A 19,710-nucleotide genomic window follows, 5' to 3' on the forward strand; every position below is an offset into this window, starting at 1 on the left:
TGTTTACGAAATTGTCTATTGTCTTGTCATAACCAGTTTTTAGAATATCAATATTAAAGTCTCCACATATGAATAAATTCTTATGATCTTTCGGTGAGTATGTTTGTTCCATCCATTCCTTAAATTGTTCGATATTTGCTGACGGTGGTCTATATACACAACTCACAAGTGCTCGCTTATCTTTTTCATTAAATATTTCAATTGTTAAACTTTCTACTAAATTATCTATGGTAAGTGACATGTTATTTATGACTTTATAATTTAGATTCCTGTTCACATACAAGCCAACTCCTCCTCCTCCTTTATTTTTCCTATCTTGATGAATGAATTCGTATCCTTCTATGTCAAATTGATTATCTATGTCTGGTCTTAACCACGTCTCAGTTATTGCTATAATATTGAACGGCTGTGTAAATTCACTTATGAAGTTTTTAATACTCAAAAAATTGGAAAGCAAACTGCGTGCATTAAAATGAACTATACTGAATTTGCCTTCATTATCTAATTGATTATATTGTTCAGCAGTGTAGTATTTGCTATTTATGTTTATATTATTGAAAAGATTATTGTCAGGGTCTATATTTGTTTCATTTTCTAAATCACTATACTCTTGGCTCTCAAAGGGGTTTAATTCAATATTTTGATATTGTCTAATTAATGATTGTAGTTGCTTACTTGATGATGATTGTCCATGTGTATCTGTCATTATGGTATGATGTGTTGATTATGTTTCCTAATACTTGTCCAGATCTTGAATTTGCCTCGCCACCATCACTCTTGCCTCTTCTGGTGATCCATTTTGTTTTATGAAGACCTTGCAATTCCTGACCCATGTTTGCTGGATTTTCCCTTGTTTCTTTAGTTGGCGTGCTTTTCTTGCGATGTCTGCGTTCCGTTTTGTCAAGTGTTCGTTAATGTAGATATCAGTACCTTTAAGTTTGCGTCCTTGTTTTAGCAGTTCTGTTTTTTCCTTTCTGTTGGTGAATCTAATTATTACTGCGGGTGGTCTTCCGTGTGTAGGCAGGGGGTGACAAGCTTCGATATGTTCCGTTTCCAGTTTAATTCCCAAGTTGTGTAGCTGGGTCATCACCTGCTGCTCAACTGAGCTCAATTCAGAATCGCTCGGTTCGCCGGTCCCTCTCTCCTCAGGTACAAGAGCCCGAGCATACGAGCGCGGACGAATTTTGATACCTGTGATTATGATGTCATTTAATCTTGTATATTGCTCCAGATCGTCCACTCGTTGTTCTAGCTCCAAGATCCTTTGCTCCCTTTCGGCGTCTCTAGCACTCAGTCTTTTCATCTCTTCCTCCATAGCTCCGAACCTCCGTAGTAGCTGCTCCTGCTGTGTTAGCACCATGCTAACATTGGCACTCAGGGAGTCCAGTGCGCTCCTGATCTCCTCAAACTCCTCCGGAGCAGGTCCCTTTTTCGGTGGCATTTTCACTCTCTTTTGTTTTTAATTAATTGTAAAAAAATGTGGTCAAAGTCAAAGTCAAAGCTGCCAAATCCAAATCTACTAGGCTCGTGACACGGGAATGACAGCAGGAAGTCTACACCTTGATGAGTCACAGAAGTCTCAGAAAGCACTCGGTGATAATGTGACTCTCCCAATGCTAACATGTGTGCGTGTATTATGTTTATTATCTTATTCGCTCTAATTATGTCTACTATATTGGGTAATCGGACTACGTAAATGTGACTATAGGGGTGTTATTTCATGTCTAGAGTGCTCTAATAATGTTACAAAAGCGTATTTAATGTGAGGCACATTTAGGACTGACACATGGCTTGTGCATTCAGTATTTAGCTTGTTAGCTTCCATAAGAATAAAGGCAGAAACAAGGCACTTTTACTGCAAATGTTGATCCCAAATGGGAAAGGAATGTCAATGCTAAACGAACACGACGGAGGGGGAGGAAAGAGTTGTCTATCACAAAAGGGGCCAATCAATTACTGGCAGTCTTTCCCCATTCGTAGGGGCTAAGTGTTTTTATACTGTATGTGTTTACCCATGAAAATAGCAAAAATAGTATGCTAGTGTTAACCCCCATCAATAGCAATGATCAGATACCCACCCTTAAATCTTATAGCATTGTTGAAGAGCAACTTCACACTTAAAAGGTAGCTAAGAAATATACTGCATTTCATTGGTTCTGTCTGCCAGGATACGGCAATGATAGTTAGCCTCCATCTGGGCTCCTCTGGCTCCCTCTGATGGATAGAAGCAGCATTACATCACCTTGGCATGCATAACCAATGAAATGCTTGGCTGGGACAATTAATTTTTTTGGCACTTCTATTGTGTATTTCTTAGCTACCTTTTGAGTGTTAAGTTACCATGTGATGATTTTAGCGTTCTTTGTAAGATGACACCATGAGCCAGACTGTTATATTGAGTGATGACCTCATGTGATTTCCAATGTGAGGTTTTTCATAGCTCATGACTGGCTCCCGTCAAAAAAAGAGCTGCTTGGTCTATATGCCATTTTAAGGCGTGGACATGGGTGGCTTATACTCTCCTGCGGCGGTACAAGTCAGTTTTGTCTCTCTAAATTTAGTGTGGACTTATATTTGTGTAAATACGCTAACACTGCAACAAGCCAGGAGTGTTACAGTGTGATACTGTATTTCTACCTTTAGTTGCTCCAGCGGCGCCCAGGTGGTAAATGGCGCCGAGGATGAGCCAAACAGCCTTCTGCTCGTCACCAGAGATGCCCAGCACCTTCATAGCTGCCTGGAGCTTTGTAAACTGCTGTAACGCTCGCTGTTTATCCTCAGGCTGCGTGAGGCAAGATGAGCTCAAATGTCAGATGGTCAATGTGTTTCACAGCAAAATGCATGTAGTGAAGTTACTGTACTGACATACATAAACTACCATGATTACCTTTGACTGTGGAATGATACCAAATGTGTTGTTCTCAGCCAGGTGGTTAAAGTGTAACTCCGTTCTATAAGAGAGAGCAAATACATGAATGCATGAATCCAGTAAATGTAATGGGAAGGTTGTTGTGGGAGTAGAATTACCTCAGGTTGCCGTCGGCGCCATCCAACATATAATAGAAAACGTGGAAGGTTGATTCATTTTCCGGTCGTCTGCCCACCCTCATTTTCTCCAACAGCATGGTCTGAGCAGTAGGAAACAGAAGAATTAAGTTTTGTTTTGAGGCTCTGCACATTAGCGACAAACCAAGGTGGTGCACCTGAATGGAGGCAGAAGCCACCTGCCCCGCTTGATCAAAGTCGAGTGACACGATGTGAGAGAAACGGCTGGCGTTGGCGTTCATGGAGGTGGACGTGTTGCCGAAAGCCTCCAGGATGGTGTAGACTGCTTGCCACTTCTCCGCTGAGCACCACAGGAGAAATGAAAGGACAGTACATGACGGGTTCCATTGTGTTTCTATAGCACCATTTCAACAAAAGCATTATGACACATGAAAGAACTCCCTCTAAAGAACATTCCATATTATACATAATATATAATATAAAGTATGACGTCTTACCAGAGAATATTTTGCCAGTGCTGCCGGCAATAGAAACCAAGTACTGGACCAGGTGTTGGCAGTTGGTGGTTTTGCCACTGCCAGACTTTCCCAGCAGCACGATGGACTGGTCCTGCCTTGTGGTGAGAAGATTACGGTAGGCTGACTGGGCCACGGAGTAGATATGAGGAGCAGTGTCCTCGCGACGACACCCTTTAAACATGTGCATCACCTGATTTGGGGGGGGGGTAACAAGGGCAGGAGAAAGCTGTCAGTTTTGATTGTGGGGTGTCCTGGCTCAGGTGGGTTGCAGGTTCGAGTTCTTACTCCTTTCAGTCACATGGTTATGGCATAAATGCTTATATTATATGGACTACATATTTTAACACACATCTCACTTACTATTCCCACGGAGCTATACTTATACGTTACATACATTTCAAGAAAAAGGTTCATCTCAGCTTTGTCATGTGGGTGAAAAAGCTTATTAGAAGTATCAGCTTCACTAGTTGCTCTTTTCCCCCATTTTAGCAAAAATATTTCAACTCATTCATTCATTCATTCAATTATTCATTCATTCTCTACCGCTTATTCTATCTTCTCAAATATTCTTCCTGAGTTTTGTTTTCCAAAGATTAGGATTTCATTCCAATAACATTTGGACTTTATTTCTATAATATAACTTTTTCCCTAAGCTCATTTTCCAAAAATTACTAACTTTGTCATAATATTGCATTTTTTTGTCTTTAAAGGGGACCTATTATTCTAATTTTTTGTGGACTGCTGTAGAGCAGCTACGCACAATAACTCGCACAGAAAAAGTTCTTGATCTTCCAGAATCAGCACCTATTCCATCTGTATTTGTGCTTTCATTTATTCCACCCACGGCCCGCCCACTCCGCTGTGATTGGTCACACGCCCAAAGTGCTTCCTAACTACGAACAAACCCCACTTTCTAATATAGTGGGTATAGAGGTTGTCAGAACCAACACTAATTCGGTAGAGCTCAGAAGAACCGGGAAGTGTGGCCGCTGTCTCCAACCTTGCCTGCCCGAGGAGGAGCAGTCATTGTCGAACACACTTTGTCAGAGGCACCCCTGGTGCCGTGGAGCTCAGAAGCCGGACATGAAGGCGCTGCGTTTACTAAAGCTTGGCACAAGATTTTTGCGGGACTACGGTGTTCCAGACATAGCACTGCGGTTCTCTCCACCTCCACAGTGTGTCCAACATTAATGTACCTTTCCCGGCGCTCCTTCTGGCTTCAGCAAGAGCTTGGCGGATATTTCACATTCATGTTCACAAAAACAGTCCCGTGTGAAATTCTGTTGACAGATGAAAATATTTTTCTCTTGCGCCAATAACTTCTGACTGAGCTTGCATCATTAACAGAGAAGCAGAGCTTGGGGGAGGGCAGAGAGTGTATCTGGCCTACAGCCACGCCCATATAAGGAATCACGCTCCTTTGTGACATCACAAAGGAACAGTTTTGCAATGTCCTCTGAAACTGACTGTTTTGAGCCATCCCAAACTTCTTTCAGGGCTTACTTCCAAATGTTTAAACCACATTATCTGAACCTTTGGCATGGTTTAACATGAGAATACAACATTCTAACTGTATTTATAGGTCAGAAAAGTGGAAAAAGCATAATAGGTCCCCTTTAACATTTCAGCGCTAAGCTATTAAAATTACTTTATTTTTCTTCATATTCTTACACTTAGGGCTGCACGGCGGTCGAGTGGTTAGCGCGCAGACCTGAGTTCAAGCCCACCCTCGGCCATCTCTGTGTGGAGTTTGCATGTTCTCCCCGTGCATGCATGGGTTTTCTCCGGGTACTCCGGTTTCCTCCCACATTCCAAAAACATGCTAGGTTAATTGGCGACTCCAAATTGTCCATAGGTATGAATGTGAGTGTGAATGGTTGTTTGTCTATATGTGCCCTGTGATTGGCTGGCGACCAGTCCAGGGTGTACCCCGCCTCTCGCCCAAAGACAGCTGGGATAGGCTCCAGCACCCCCGACCCTCGTGAGGATAAGCGGTAGAAAATGAATGAATGAATGAATGAATTCTTGCACTTTTTTCCCTTGGTATATTGAGTTTATTCTCATAAAATTAGTTTTTGCCATTTCTGTTCTTTTTTTGTATTTCATACCATTTCAACTTTCTTCATGGAAATGTTCTTGTCATGATGACTTTATTCCCATAACATTCTACATTTTCCCGTAGCCTAATTTTCCAAAAATAACCTTGTTGTTTTGTTTCTTTCTCATAATTTCAACTTCATGCTACTAAAATGACATTTTCTTTCATATTAGTAAGACTTTAAAATTCTTTATACTGTTAAAATGTCCTCATAATATTACAAAATTATTCTCATGTAATTACAAGCTTTTCTTTCTATTTTCTTCTCTTAATAGTTTACATTTACTTTTGTTAAATTATTGCTTAGTTTTTCTTTTTTATATAGCTTTCTTGTTAAATTACATATTTAGAACGTCCCGGGGTCCAGACTATGGACACCCCTGTTCTGTTCTATTCTCCCTCCTGTGGGATACATCACGAAAAGAGAGCAGATAAGTCTGTGAAACCTACCTTCTCCGAGTACATGGAGGGCGTACTGAGAGGGTTTACGATCACCATGTTGGGTCCAGCGTAAGAGTGGATAAGGTTTCCTCCATAGCGCTGCCTCAAGCAGTGGATGACGCTGGATTCATTAAGATACAGCAAAGACGCCAGATCTTCTGAGCGATCGTACGACGGAGGGTTGGCCTGGAAAGAACAGGTTTGTTAGAGGAAGCGATACCCGACGTTCCACCACGTGGCTTTCTGAAGGTGTAGTAGCCAGGCGTCATTTGATGTTTAACCACATGTGCTGCAAATGTTGATCCAAAACAGATTTTGAATGGGAAGAGGCGTGTGTTAAAAAGAGACATTTTTATTAATTACTCGCCAATTATCGCCATTTGCCGACACATTCAATCCATCATCACTTGCATCTTTCACACTGCCTTAAAAGGCATAACACGGACATAAAGTTGCACACCCCAAAGGCACTCTCCTACCCTGCTCTGCTTGTGTCATGAGATCTTGTGATCTCCTCATAATAGAAAATAAACCACATTATGCACTCATGTTAGCATTGTTGTTCTTTTACTGTACAGTACTTCCTGTGGTGGCTATAGTCCCATTGATGCAACAATACTGACACCTACTGACCAATGTATAATACTACATACCATAGCGACGTTTTTAATGCCTTTTATTTGTATTTTACTTAATTTAGACATTTTTATGCTTGAAAACGCTTCATTTACAAAAACATTTTCTGTGCAAGCCACTCACCTTTTCAATATCATCCTCATCCACGTCAAGTATTGTGTCATCGCTTTCTAGTTTGATTCTCACTTTGCCTTCTGACAGGACACCAGGCTCTGTCTTCACCACCGTGGCTAAACAGAATCAGGGGAAAGGAAAGCGTTATCAGTGATACAGCATCATCATCCCATTCTTTCACAGTAAAACTTCTGAATTATTATCAGAATATTTAGAATGTGCTGCAGGCTAGTAAAAAAGTATCACAAGCCACAAATGGCCTCCAGACCACACCCTGGTCTACGTTAATACAATCCCTAAATATAGATTAACATCCGGTCCCCAATATTTCAATGTGTGTGTACATTAGTTTTAAATGTATTGCTTTCTTACCTAGCGAGAAGCCCTCCTTGTGGACCAGCCAGACTTTCTCTGAACCGTACCATGCCTGCTCCGCCGCTATCTGCTCCTCCGTCTTCACCTAAACGGCAATTAGACAGACAATAGACAACGCATCATGCATGGGTGTCACATGGATGTCTTCCTGCAACACTTCCACACCAGTCCATGCTACAGGTGGATCATGCAGTAGATGGTGCTAGACGGATGCTCCTCCAGAGTGACGTGGGGGACAGATGCTACGTTTTCTTACTGAGCTACTGTACGTGTGATGAAATTAAGTGTGGATTTCGTGGCAAATGAAGGCTAATAAATGAGAATAGTAAAATGACATTGACATGTAAAGTGTGAATAGGACACACGAACGACGCTCAGCAAGTCAAGAGAGAAACCACAACACTGCACTCCATGTGGATGGTGATGATAGAACACATATATTTCACTCAGACAGCACAGCTCAGACCTGGGACTGCTTAGCGGCAGCATGAGATGCCGGAAGGAGAGCCGCAGAATCCTCTTCCACAGATCCCTTTGGCCAGCGAGAAGAGGTCAAAGTTCAAAGTCATGTATGAGCAAAGAATGCAGAGAGTATACTTGTAAAAAAAGACACATTGATTTAAAGCTATATACTTCTTCTCATTCAGGGACGGGGCCAATCGGTATCACGTTCCGATACCAGCGTGATTCATGCATCATCATTATATTGGCCCCCATCCCTTACTGATAGTAGGGGCTGTGATGGTAAAGTCAGGACACAAGCACATGAACCTGACATGTTTGTATGTAAAATATGTCCAAGCACACAAAGACGTTAGGCATGGTGACCACAATAGACCAACAGCAGTAGTCAGACATGCTGGTGTCCACCCAGTGATGGAGAAAAGTAAGAGTATTCCGCAGCGTGACAACCAGTCCAGAACAACAGGCTGATTTTATTTGCAAATACGAGCATCAGTGGGGCGGGTCAGTGTCAACACCAGCGTGCAAAATAAAAAAATAAAAAGGCGCAAGACAGACAAACAAAGAATAAACTGCAAAGGGACGACGGGATGTGGGAGGGGGCATTTACAGGGGTGCTGAAGATCCTCATGAGCCGTTTCTCAGCCTCCTCGGTGGGACTGATTGGTGTCTCCTATAAGTCAAAGCAACACATTCACCCTGTGCACAACACAAATTTACCCTACTTTAAACCATCCACAACTCCACTGTCAATCATCAACTGCCTAGGTACACATATTCTCCAGAAGTGCTGACCCTAGCGATGATATGCATTGCCACGCATAAGACATAGTAAACAATATGCAGGCATACCCAGCTCAGTAGATTTAGGGTACTATGACCATCATATATTTATGTCTATTTTATTGTATACTGTTTTTATGTACTGTTTTATGTCTATTTTTATTGTACATTGTTTTATTGTATTTTTTTTTTGTGTGTATTTTAACTCTGTGTTTTGCCTTTTGTGAAGCACTTTGTGACCTCTGTCTGAGAAAGGTGCTATATAAATAAAACTTACTTACTTACTAATATAGATGATTTATCTTTAATACTGTGTGCCCAAACTTTTTCTAGCAAGGGCCACATTGTGAAATGTAATAGAACAGTGAAAGGATGCAAGTTTGATATTTTGTAATTTGAAGCCTCACTCTTATCCCCGACGCGTGCCCTAACGTAGTACCTGGACTGACCTGTGAGAGGCAGCAATGTGCCACACGGGCGGAACACAACAAGAAAAAGAGTTGCTATGCTAACTGTGTCTCTACTGCAGGGGCAATTTGCCAACTCTGTAGTCTCTTACTGTAGTAAGACATGTATGACACAAATGTTGTAGAAACTTAATATCTACAACTGGCAGGATTTTCAGGAAGAAAACGACTCGTAGCCCACTCCACACCACAGGCTAGTGGCCTTTGTTGCGTTTGGTGAAGCGGTGAGAAACCAGGAGAAAAAAAAAGATATTTATGTGTGTACACAGCTTAACGTGCGTGTTAAATGACCACGTATTTGACACACCATGCCAAGGTTAGCCACGTGATGCAAACAATACCTTTTGTTTACTGCCAGTCGGGTCTGGAGCGCTAATGAGTTCTGGTGGAGATAGTGGACCTGAGCTGACACTTGGATGAGGAGTGCTGGCAGCAGAGGTAGAATGACACGGAGGGGGCCTTGGGGTAGGATTGGAAGGGATGACTCTGGTAGAAGCTGTTGGTCTAGTAACAGGTATGAAGCCTGGAGGTGGATGCAGAGATGAAGGCTTTGGTGCTGGGATGAAGCCAACCACCTGAGGCAAGACACTTTGTTTGGAATGGGAGGGCCTGGAAACAGCTGGATGTGGAATAGATTTATTTGAAGGTACGCTCCTTCCAGGAACAGGAGTTACTCTGGAAGTGACTTCCTGTACGGCCAAAGCAGACGCGCTTGGCTGACGACTGCCCTCTTGTGGCTTTGAGGAGCATTTATCCTCTTTCACCGCTTCTTCAGTCTCATCTGGCTTTTCCTCTTTCTTCTGTGTCTCTTCGGTTTCCATGTGTTCATTCTTACGCATCCTTGTTCTGCCCCTCATCATCAGTTTGCTCAACCCTCGGGAAACGTCATGTTTGTCTTCTGTTTTTACCGTGTCGTGTTTAAAAGAAAAGGCAGCCATGGCAGGGGCCTTAGACGATAAAGCTGGAGTAGATACTGGACCGTTAGCTACTTCAGGATTGTCTGATGATTGCGTTGGTGGTGTGGACTCTTCCACCCCCGAGGGCAAGACTTTCCTTACAACACGACGCACCACCTTGACCACTTTTTTACGAGTTGGAGTCTGGTCATTGGAAGCATCAGGCAAACATGGTCCTTTGGTCTGATCACTGACAGTACTTTTCTCCACAAAGCCATTATGTTTGTGTTTCCCATTCGTAACTGGTTCTGAATGTCTTGGTTCCGGACTCCGGAATCTCTCTGCCAACTTTGAAGATGAGTTCTCTGGGCTTTTGAAGCGGTCGGGCACTTTAACAGGATTTCTGACTTTAGGTGGCGAGGGACTCCTGACTCGCCCAACCATTTCTGAAGGAACAGCAGCCCCCGGGCTCAATGCCCGGTATAAACCCCTTCCAGGGTCTAGAGCTGGCACAGACTTGGCCCGGTTGGACAGTCCATCACTATCGGACTACTCATAAAGAAAAAGGGGAGACATGAGAAGGAGGAAGGTCAACTATCATGTACAAATATGATGCGATGGTTCAAAGGTATTCACTGCAACTATTTTGCATGCCCTCATCTCAGGGTTTTTTAAGCACCATATAATAATTCTATATTTTTTTTAAATACTCCATATGGAAATCTGCATTCGTCTCCTCCCAGACCCTGCCTACTCTGTTGTGATTGGTCAGGAGTTGGCTACCAACCTAACACTGGTTCAGAGCTGCACAGAGACACGCCCCAGAGACAAGCGGCTACATGCTAACGTTTATCAGCAGTGAAACCTAAATGGATGTAATTGGAACAGTTGTCCGTGAAGTGGCGAGAGCAGAGCAGCAGCGACTGTAAGGTAGGTCTCTGCTCCCCCCAAAACAAAAACATGTGTTACTGGCCTACTGAGCAATTAAAGCGCTCCTTTCCTGTGACATGCTGCAGCTCTTCCCCACTGCCCTGAGCTAACTGGCAAACATGGCGGCGATCGTGTGGGAAGACATTTTAGGTGCTATTTGCACCGAAAATATTCTGCAAGCATTCCGCGAGGCGAGGAAAAAATATCAACCTTCAACACATCAAACCTTATCCGCCTCACGAAAGGGCAGTAAAGAAAGGCCCCGGGCTGGTTCCTATCGCTGCAGCGTTTGAAAAGCAAAATGCCATCTCTGATTTCAGCAATGGATGACCATTGTTGAAGATAAGTTTTGTCAACTAGTAAACCACTTAGAGCCACAATTTGTGCTACTTTTATGATTTGTTTAACAGTCGTGATGCCATATTTGGCTAGAACAAATGTAAAGGTACAGTTTGTACAATCCTGTACAATACTGTAAAAAGTTATTGGTTAGCGTTCTTGAAAAGCAGAAAGTTATCGGTATCCCTACATATTATTATTATTATTATTAATAGAGGTGTCATAAGATCTTGCAAGATTAAAAATAGTCAGAAACCTTCTCATGGCCACTAGGCTTGGGACGATAACACATAACTTCACTAATCACAGAATAAATGAAAATGTATGTATGATTTTGCTATATTGCCACGTGAATGTGTGTGTCTGTATTCCTTGTCTCTCGCAGGAAGAGAGTTCAGTCTGTGCATTGGTTTCAGCACCTTGGCATGTTTGTTCCATAGAACAACGGCATGAACGGCATGAACATGGCTACACTCTTCTGCACTCTGTGACTGTATGCCAAACAAAGGCCTCACTCCATTCATGCCATTGTTCTATAGAACAAACATGTCAAGGTGCTGAAAATAAAAGAATCCTCTTCCCACCCGTTTGTGGAGTCGAGTGAGGAGGAAAACAGACACACATGCACAAGGCAATGTATTGAGGCAGGCAATATTATCCAGTTCACTGTCATTTACTATGTGATCATGCAAGAAATCTTGTCACGTTTTATGCTCACTTGACTAAACGGTGTTGCTGTCAAAGCTAATGCCAATATCTCACTAGCAAATTCATTATTTACTTACACTTGTGCTGTCTGCCTTGTTCTCCTCCTTGATCTAAACAGTTCATACAAAGGAATAAATATCAAAACACTGTTGCAAAGTCAACGTGCTGTCCATCAAACCTCAAAACATGCATTAGTCAATTGGATGAAACTTGACCTTAGACCACCAGGTCATATTGCATTACAAGTTGCAAGTGCGCCAATAAAACAATCATACCAATCTTACTGCCTGTCATTATCATGCAACCACAGGCCACACTTCACAGCACTCTTAGAAATAGGTGAGCTTGAAAACACCATGCAAGGTTATGGTGCTTGGTGCAATATCCAAGTGAGACTTCCCTTTTGTTCCCAGAAGGAAAAGCGAGAGGAGAAAGCCATGTTGGCTGATCTGCTGTCATGAGCTGGAGATGAGGAAGAAGGAATGTGAAAATGGGGTAAAAAAAAAAAAGGAATGGAGTAAAAAAGCAAGAGCAACCTTTCCATCTCAGTAAGACCACTACACTACCTTGTCATTACAGTCACATTCACAGGATGAGCGAACGGGCAGTTACTATATGGGAATATGGGTACTGTAGGTGTAGAGTTTGGCGATTTCCAGATATCTGTGAAGGTGACATCAGTCCTGACTGTGAGTGTGTGTCTGCAGAGATTTTTACCAAAATAAAGTCAAAATATAATTTAAAAAAACCCAACAACAACATAATTTCATGAGAAATGTGTCAATAATGTCACAATAAAAAAGTAATATATTGTAAAATGTCATTCTATTGTTTTTTAAAGTCCTAGTATTATGAGAAATAAACAAAACAAAGCACACAGTTGTTTTTTGTAGAAAATTAGGTTGGAGAAAAAGTTATAATCTTACGGAATAAAGTCAAAATATTATGGGAACTAAGCCATAATTTAATTTTTAATTTCAAGAAATGTAATCAAAAGAAAGTTCAAATATTTTTTTTTTAAAAAGCAACAGGAGAAATTGAACAGCAGACATTTTACCAGATTAAAGTCATAATAATTCAAGAAGGAAAAGTCATATACTAATAAGAATACTCATAATATTATGAGGAAAAATAATATCTTTTTAGTAGCATACCGTTCAAATATTAATGAAAAAAACAAGTTGCAATGTTTATAGTTTATTCCCATAATATAAACTTAAACATAAAGACATAATGACCTAAGATATAATAATTAATTTACCAGAAGAAAGTTTAAATAATTGGGCAATTTAAAACAAAACAGCAGAAATGCAAAAATTAAAAATAAATAAATAAATAGAAAACAGTTGTAGTTTTATAACAATAAACTACACTTACTAAAAGTAACTAAAATTAAAAAATATATATATATTATAACAATAAACTATAATTTCAGTAGTGTAAAGCCGAAATATTAAAGAAAAAAAACCTCATTACGCCCTCGTGTACAAGCAACAGCCATATATGATGGAACCCACCGACCACTCCAGCATGTAACCATGGATCCACAGGAAGCTCTGAAGACCATCACATGGTACGAGCCACTTTTCTCATACACTATGCTTGAAATTGTTATCAGAATAGGGTTAGACTGGTGCTCAATTCTACCATTGGTTTGACTATGCTGACTGACTCAAGTCTAAATATAGTATAACAGCTAAGCTGACTAAGGCAACACACTCCCTGAACAGCCCCACAATTGGGAAAAAACACAAACACAACAAGTTACCTGCCAGAGAAGTAATTCCACAAGTCCAGTTTATAGCCGTCTCCGAGGTCCGACTGAAAATTGGTGAAAAGACAAAAAAGAGATGGACGCCCGGAGAGCAAAGTCAGCCTGCAAGGAGGGCTAAAGAGTGGGGGAGAGCGCGGATATTCCTGACGCTGGACAGACAAGAGATGTGGGAACAGCTGTTGTGATATGAGGGCTTAAAAATAGTCTCTGCCACTCTCCAGCCACCTGACAGTCCCACATCCACAGTCTAGTCCTGCGCAGGCATGCCACACACATGCTGCTACACATGGAGTCATCCACGCTGCCTTTCGTATGCCCCACTTCTTCAGTGTGTGCTTGGGGTCAGCTCATACTCTGCGTGGAAATGATTCAGTTCATGGTGCCAGCCGAGTATATAGCTTGGGTCGTGTGGATTTCTGACTCCAAGTCTAAAAGTGTAGTATGTAGAGTTGTGAACGCTAAACTCATTCGACCAGATGTCCGATTCCCTATTGGATCGATAGGGATTCAGCCGTATCGATTGCAGAGACATGCATCGCAAGACAGTCTGTGAGAACCTGATCCTGATTGTCGCACATGCTCGGTAGTGTAGCATGACAGTACTCTAGTTAGTCACCAGGAAGACTTAAAACACATCAGCAAAACATGCGTGCATTATTGCCATCTCATTTATCTGTTATGATGTATTTTGTAAAACTAAGGACTAAGGACACAGGACACTCAGGAACATGAACTTAAGAAAAGCCCTAAATGAATACAGACATGCTATCCACCAGTACAAGCCTGGACCAAGCATTTGGGACCAAATATGTTAAAAAAAACAACAGTCTTTCAAAGCCAATCACAAAAAGCGATCGCCGTGCAGTGGCGGCGTGACAATGAATGAAGGTGCATATGTGCTATGTCACGTAGGGTTGCCAAGACCCGTACTGAGGCAAGGAATAATACGTCCTGTATTGCCGCAAGAATCAACACTAGTCTGTAAAACCTCAATGGTTTCAGTTTGATAGCTCGACACAGGCTACGCCAATCCATGTCAGTGTGTTTGATCACACCCTTGGCAAAACTATTGTTTGTTTACACGCTTTGCTAAGCTGGTCACGGTCACAGCTAACTACCTAGCCTTTGGACTCCAAATATGACTTTACACCACAGTGATATTTTCTTCTTACAAGGGGACCTATTATGCTCATTTTCAGCCCTTTGTATTGAATTGTGGACTCCTATAGAGCAGCTACACACAATAACCTGCACAGAAAGCTTTCGAGATCTTCCAGAATCTGCACCTATTCCAGCTGGATTTCCTAAATGGTCTGTTTTAATGTATTCCACCTACAGCCCGCTTCCGGCCACGCTCACTCCGCTGTGATTGGTCCCACTCAGCTTGCACAGCTTGTACCCTGACATGCCCATATAAGGAAGTCTGGCTGTCACAGAAAGCCGGTGTTAGGGAAAAACTCTGTGAAACCTAGCGTTCAGACTACATCCCGATTAGTGACCATTTGCATCACGTGTTCAAATTGTATGTACTATAAACAAAAAGCAAGCTCAACACTTTTCATCTAAGACAGGGGTGTCCAAAACATTTCCTCGTGAGGGTCATGTGGTGAAAGATGAAAGGATGCAACTTTGCCAACACCCCTATATTCACCTTTAAACTCCTATTATCCAATATAATTGACACAGAAAGAGAAAATATTACATATTAGACATAAATAAGACATATACTCACATATGTCAGCATTGGAAGCGCTCCTTGTTGTAGTTCTTTTTTTTAAACTTCCTGTTCTGGACAGTACTTCCTGTTGTGGCTATTGTGTCATTAGTGTAACATTACTGACACCTAGTGACTAGCGTAAAATACTACATATCATAACATCTTTGAATGTATCTTCTAAATGCCTTAAGTTTGTAATTTATTTAGGCATTTTAATTTTTTAATACTTTGCTTAAATATGCATTAAAAAAATAGGTCGTATTCCATCACAACACAACAGTCATTCACTCATTTATTAATTCACCTATTTTTGAAATAGTGATAGAGTCAAGCTGATAAATTTGAAGAGCATTTGATTACTGATACACCATTCTGGTGACATGCTGCATTACAATGTGAATAATGAACATTCCAGTGTTCATAAACGCACCTCACCGTTGGTGGACAATGAGGATTGCATCGTATCGCGTGTTGGTCTGGATTGTGACAAGTCTACCGTTGAGCTTACTGAGTGCCGCTGTTGCCGTGTTCAGGCCGCCAATAAAGTTTTAAAAGAGCGTCAGACCGTGTGCTTCTGTGGGGTCGTTAGATTGCTTACAAGCCGTTACTTGCACAATATCACCAGCTTCTTGAACTTGTTGCCGGTGGCCGAGTCTGCATTGACTTAGCTATTTCCTTTTTCTCTCTGGTTTCTACTGTTTACAATACCAAGTGTCTGCATGGTATGCATCTATTCAGTATAACTCATACAAATGGATAGAGGCCAGAATTTAAACTTCAACTCTTACACGCTTTTGACATCAGGGCTACACAGACGCTCCGTTAGGCAACCCAAACTTGAAAGTCTGTACTCACTGGAAGTGTTGGACTTTGGGTGATGGTGTCATACCTCTATCTGTAGTCCAGTCATCATATGGTTGAGCATTCCGAATTACTTCACCTATGCTCTTAGATCACTATAAATATCAGACATTCAGAGGGCCGTTGTGTTCCGCACCACCGGAGGTTGGCATGTGCTGCAAATGATTGTCTTCCTGTTTGAAACGGTAACGAGGGAGGAAGAGGCCCCCTGCTTTTAAGTACGGAACCCCCGCAGAAAAAAAAAGAGAAGTACATGAGAGACTGTCACACATACTGCATAGCCCTGACTCTTAAATTCTATTCACTGAGATGTTGTGTTGGCACTCCAGAGGGTGTCAGGTTTAAGTTGCACTACAGACCAAAATATGGAATAGGAGATGATCCTAACAGCTAGCGTGTATATACATGGCCTACATTTGTTGCTTTTTTTGGTTTCATTGTGGAAGAAAACAGATACAGTGGAACCTTGGTTTTCGTACGACCTGATGTCTCACTTTTTGTACACCGTCTTGGTTATCGTATGCCCAACAAACTAGTCAAGTGCCCACACAGAGCACCCACGTTTTGGTGAGTCAGTCTGTGAAGAATTGGCAGTGGTTCTTTTATAGTTGGGACATTAACATTGACTAAGGATATTCAAAGTTCAATCTGATTTGTTAGATTGTGTCCATTGTCAACCAATACTGAAATGTTTGTTTGTTTGAGCTGAGCCAAAGGTCAAAGGACGCCACTATGGGGAGGTGTACAGGGCACGTACGACCGGTAGGTAGCTGAGGAATGGGAAGTCTGGGCTTCCCTACTCAGGCTGCTGCCCTCACGACAAGACGTCCAATAAGGGGACAAAAGTGGATGGATAGATTATTTGTTTTTAAGAGCACCGCTAATGGTGACCATGACAAATATGTAAAGGGATTTGCAATGTTTTCCACCTTTAAAAAAAAGCTAAAGCACTCAGATAAACAAATAAACATGGTAGGTGTGTAATGATAGCGCCTTTATTTATTTTGTGACAAACATAGTTCACATACATACACAGTTCTCCACCTATGGTCGTACCGGTTTTAGCCTCTGTTCTGTTCTTCCTAAAGTGTATGGCAGTCAGCTAGCTCAATAGCATCGTACGGTAGCCTACTCCACTAACGCGTCCGTTTTATTCACTTGTCTTGTCTGTCAAATGCTTGTCTGTGCGGTGTATACCTGGTATTGCTCCACGCCTTTCTCATGCTTGTTTACATTCTTGACGCCGCTTGCAAACACTTCCACCCGGCTGGGTGTTGCAAATTTTGAGGCTTAGTAGTTATACTGTTCGACTTTTGCGCCTCACAGCAACTATGGTGTTGGAACAAAGTGCAAAATCTTGTTTGAGGAAAAAGCATGATCAGTGAAGGAAAAAAAAGACAAAAAAAATTTAAAAATTGTGGGCCTTTTTTTTTTTTTTTTTTTAAACGGTGGTAAATGTATGCTGTACATCTGACCTGTATTGTCATGTTTTTATGAATGGCTACCGACTTAGGGTGAATGAGAAGTGTTTTCTGCGATGTGTGCAAACTTCTACATGCATCGGTACATAACACATATCCCGAGGCCGTTTACAGAGAAAGAAACCATCACGTCGGCTGCCTTATGGCATTCCATTAGAATTGTTCAAACACAAAGCCTCCATTCTTTCCCAGTCCATGATCTTCAGCGGGAGAACAAAACAAGTGTTAGAGAGCGAGTGCAAGCACAATAGGGAGTCAATGGAGATGAGTGAAATGACAGCTTTCGTCCAGTTGACATTGAAGAGGGTGAAACAGCCTATTGATTGTATTGATGCATGCTGGGTACATTGTACATGAAAATATGGGAGAGTACCGCTGCTGGACACATATTGGCGAAATGAATAAAAGAACATTTTCTTTGGGAATAATACATTTTCATTATATTATTATTCTTACTATATGTATTACCCACATTTTCTGTCGTTGTTCATATATTTAATTAGTTCTGACTTAGTTTTGTTGTCAACTTAAACTAAATTTTAGCTTTACCATTTTACAAAAAAAAATAAATCATAAAATTCAAGTTGCCAGTCATGTAGATCTCCTAGTCATGTAGACTAATATTAAAATTGTATGATTTATGATCTGAAAACATGCAAAAACATGGAAAACAACAACAAAAAAGACAAAACAGAAAGGGGGCAAGACTTTGATTATCAGTATATGTTTATGTGCTCCAAGTAGAGCATTCCTTCCACCTGCCTCGTCTGTTCTGAGCTGACTGAGTGCTGTCAGCTCATCAACAACTAGTGACTAATGACTGACATGTCAGAGCGGGCCATTTTTCATAGGGACAATCTTTTTGGAAGACTTTCTGCAGGATTTTAGATTTTCTGTAGGATTTTTTATCGCATTTATCCAGAAAACTCAATGAGATTTCCGGTTACGCACAAGGACGGACATGATGTGACGGCTCTATACTATGAGAATAAAGTCATGATATTACAAGAACATTTACAAGAAGAAAGTTGAAATAGTTTGCAAATGTTAAACGATTTAATTAAAAAGTTAAAAAATGGGGAAACAAAAGAGAGCATAGACCAAACTTGAGACTCATAAGCTGAGATGCATTTTTTGTATTTAATATATATATATATATATATATATATATATACACAATTTGTTAGTATGTCTTTACACGCTAACAAAGTGGCACAGTTGCATCCTTTCATCTTTCACTATGTGGCCCTGGCTGGAAAACGTTTGGACACGCCTTCTCAAGGGGCCTAACCGATTCCTTGATTGATCAAACATCAAGCTTCAGATGAAGCGAGTGGGAAAATAATCGCTGGATGCAGCCCTGAGAGAGTATATTTGGAATCTTGGTTGAGTAACGCATCCTCATTGTATACTTGACAGGATGTGACAAATCCCAAAATAGACCAAATAGAGCACGTGTTCTTCACATCGAGAAAAAAAATACATTCTGAATTGAAGCAAGGCTGTGAAAGATGGCCCACTTATCCTGGCACTTGTATTGTTTTGCTGAAAGTATTTCCTTCCCAATGTGAAATATAGGAGGCAGCTGCACATCAACTGCAAAAAGAAAGTTCAATGATGATGACAGCTTCATATGCTGGCAATATTTTTGGAGAAACTTAACTTCTGACCTGCTAGACACTAAGAAGTTACCCTAAACCTTTTATTTTGAAAGTGTGCGTGCCAGTCATGAATAACAACTTCCAGCTCTTTTAGCACTGTACTGTAAGCATTCTCTCTCCATTATCCCTAGCCTGAGAAATCAATTGCTCTTCCTCCATTAAATACCAGAGAAGGGTCAGGAAGTGGCCTATTTGTTCTGAAACAGATTCCACAAATACCAGAGTGAGACCTAAAGGGAGAGATCCTGCTTCCCGTTTCCAGTCGGCCAGTTAAGACAAGTTTGCATATGTTCTTTTTACTTGAAGCGCCACTCGCTCGCACTCATTTGCCTCAGATGGTGTCAAGCCTGTGTGACGGCAACAAAAGACAAGCGTGTCTTTTCTAGAGTCAAGCATGGCGGTGGGTGTGCCATGGCGCATGAGTGCTGCCGGCCGGCATCGGA

General features: G+C 41.4%; 1 protein-coding gene across 11 annotated transcripts in view; it reads right to left on the bottom strand.

The window, feature by feature from the left end:
* Positions 1-19,710, bottom strand: part of myo18ab (myosin XVIIIA b) — a 61,266-nt gene that overhangs the window by 35,293 nt on the left and 6,263 nt on the right. For 3 of the 11 annotated variants that reach the window (XM_058079152.1, XM_058079149.1, XM_058079148.1), the window contains exons 1-13: positions 12,174-12,227; positions 11,851-11,883; positions 9,242-10,345; positions 8,261-8,323; positions 7,655-7,720; positions 7,186-7,273; positions 6,823-6,929; positions 6,073-6,249; positions 3,504-3,714; positions 3,204-3,346; positions 3,028-3,128; positions 2,888-2,951; positions 2,638-2,782 (exon numbers count right to left, since the gene is read on the bottom strand). In XM_058079152.1, the coding sequence (XP_057935135.1) occupies positions 2,638-2,782; positions 2,888-2,951; positions 3,028-3,128; positions 3,204-3,346; positions 3,504-3,714; positions 6,073-6,249; positions 6,823-6,929; positions 7,186-7,273; positions 7,655-7,720; positions 8,261-8,323; positions 9,242-10,345; positions 11,851-11,883; positions 12,174-12,212 (2,341 nt within the window). In that variant the 5' untranslated portion in view covers positions 12,213-12,227. Of the gene's footprint in view, positions 1-2,637; positions 2,783-2,887; positions 2,952-3,027; positions 3,129-3,203; positions 3,347-3,503; positions 3,715-6,072; positions 6,250-6,822; positions 6,930-7,185; positions 7,274-7,654; positions 7,721-8,260; positions 8,324-9,241; positions 10,346-11,850; positions 11,884-12,173; positions 12,228-15,279; positions 15,341-19,710 lie in introns of those variants that run through there. The other 8 variants (XM_058079157.1, XM_058079156.1, XM_058079159.1 and 5 more) reach the window with 6 other exon arrangements.

This window comes from Doryrhamphus excisus, chromosome 8 (assembly GCF_030265055.1).
Source record: "Doryrhamphus excisus isolate RoL2022-K1 chromosome 8, RoL_Dexc_1.0, whole genome shotgun sequence".
Taxonomy (NCBI): domain Eukaryota; kingdom Metazoa; phylum Chordata; class Actinopteri; order Syngnathiformes; family Syngnathidae; genus Doryrhamphus; species Doryrhamphus excisus.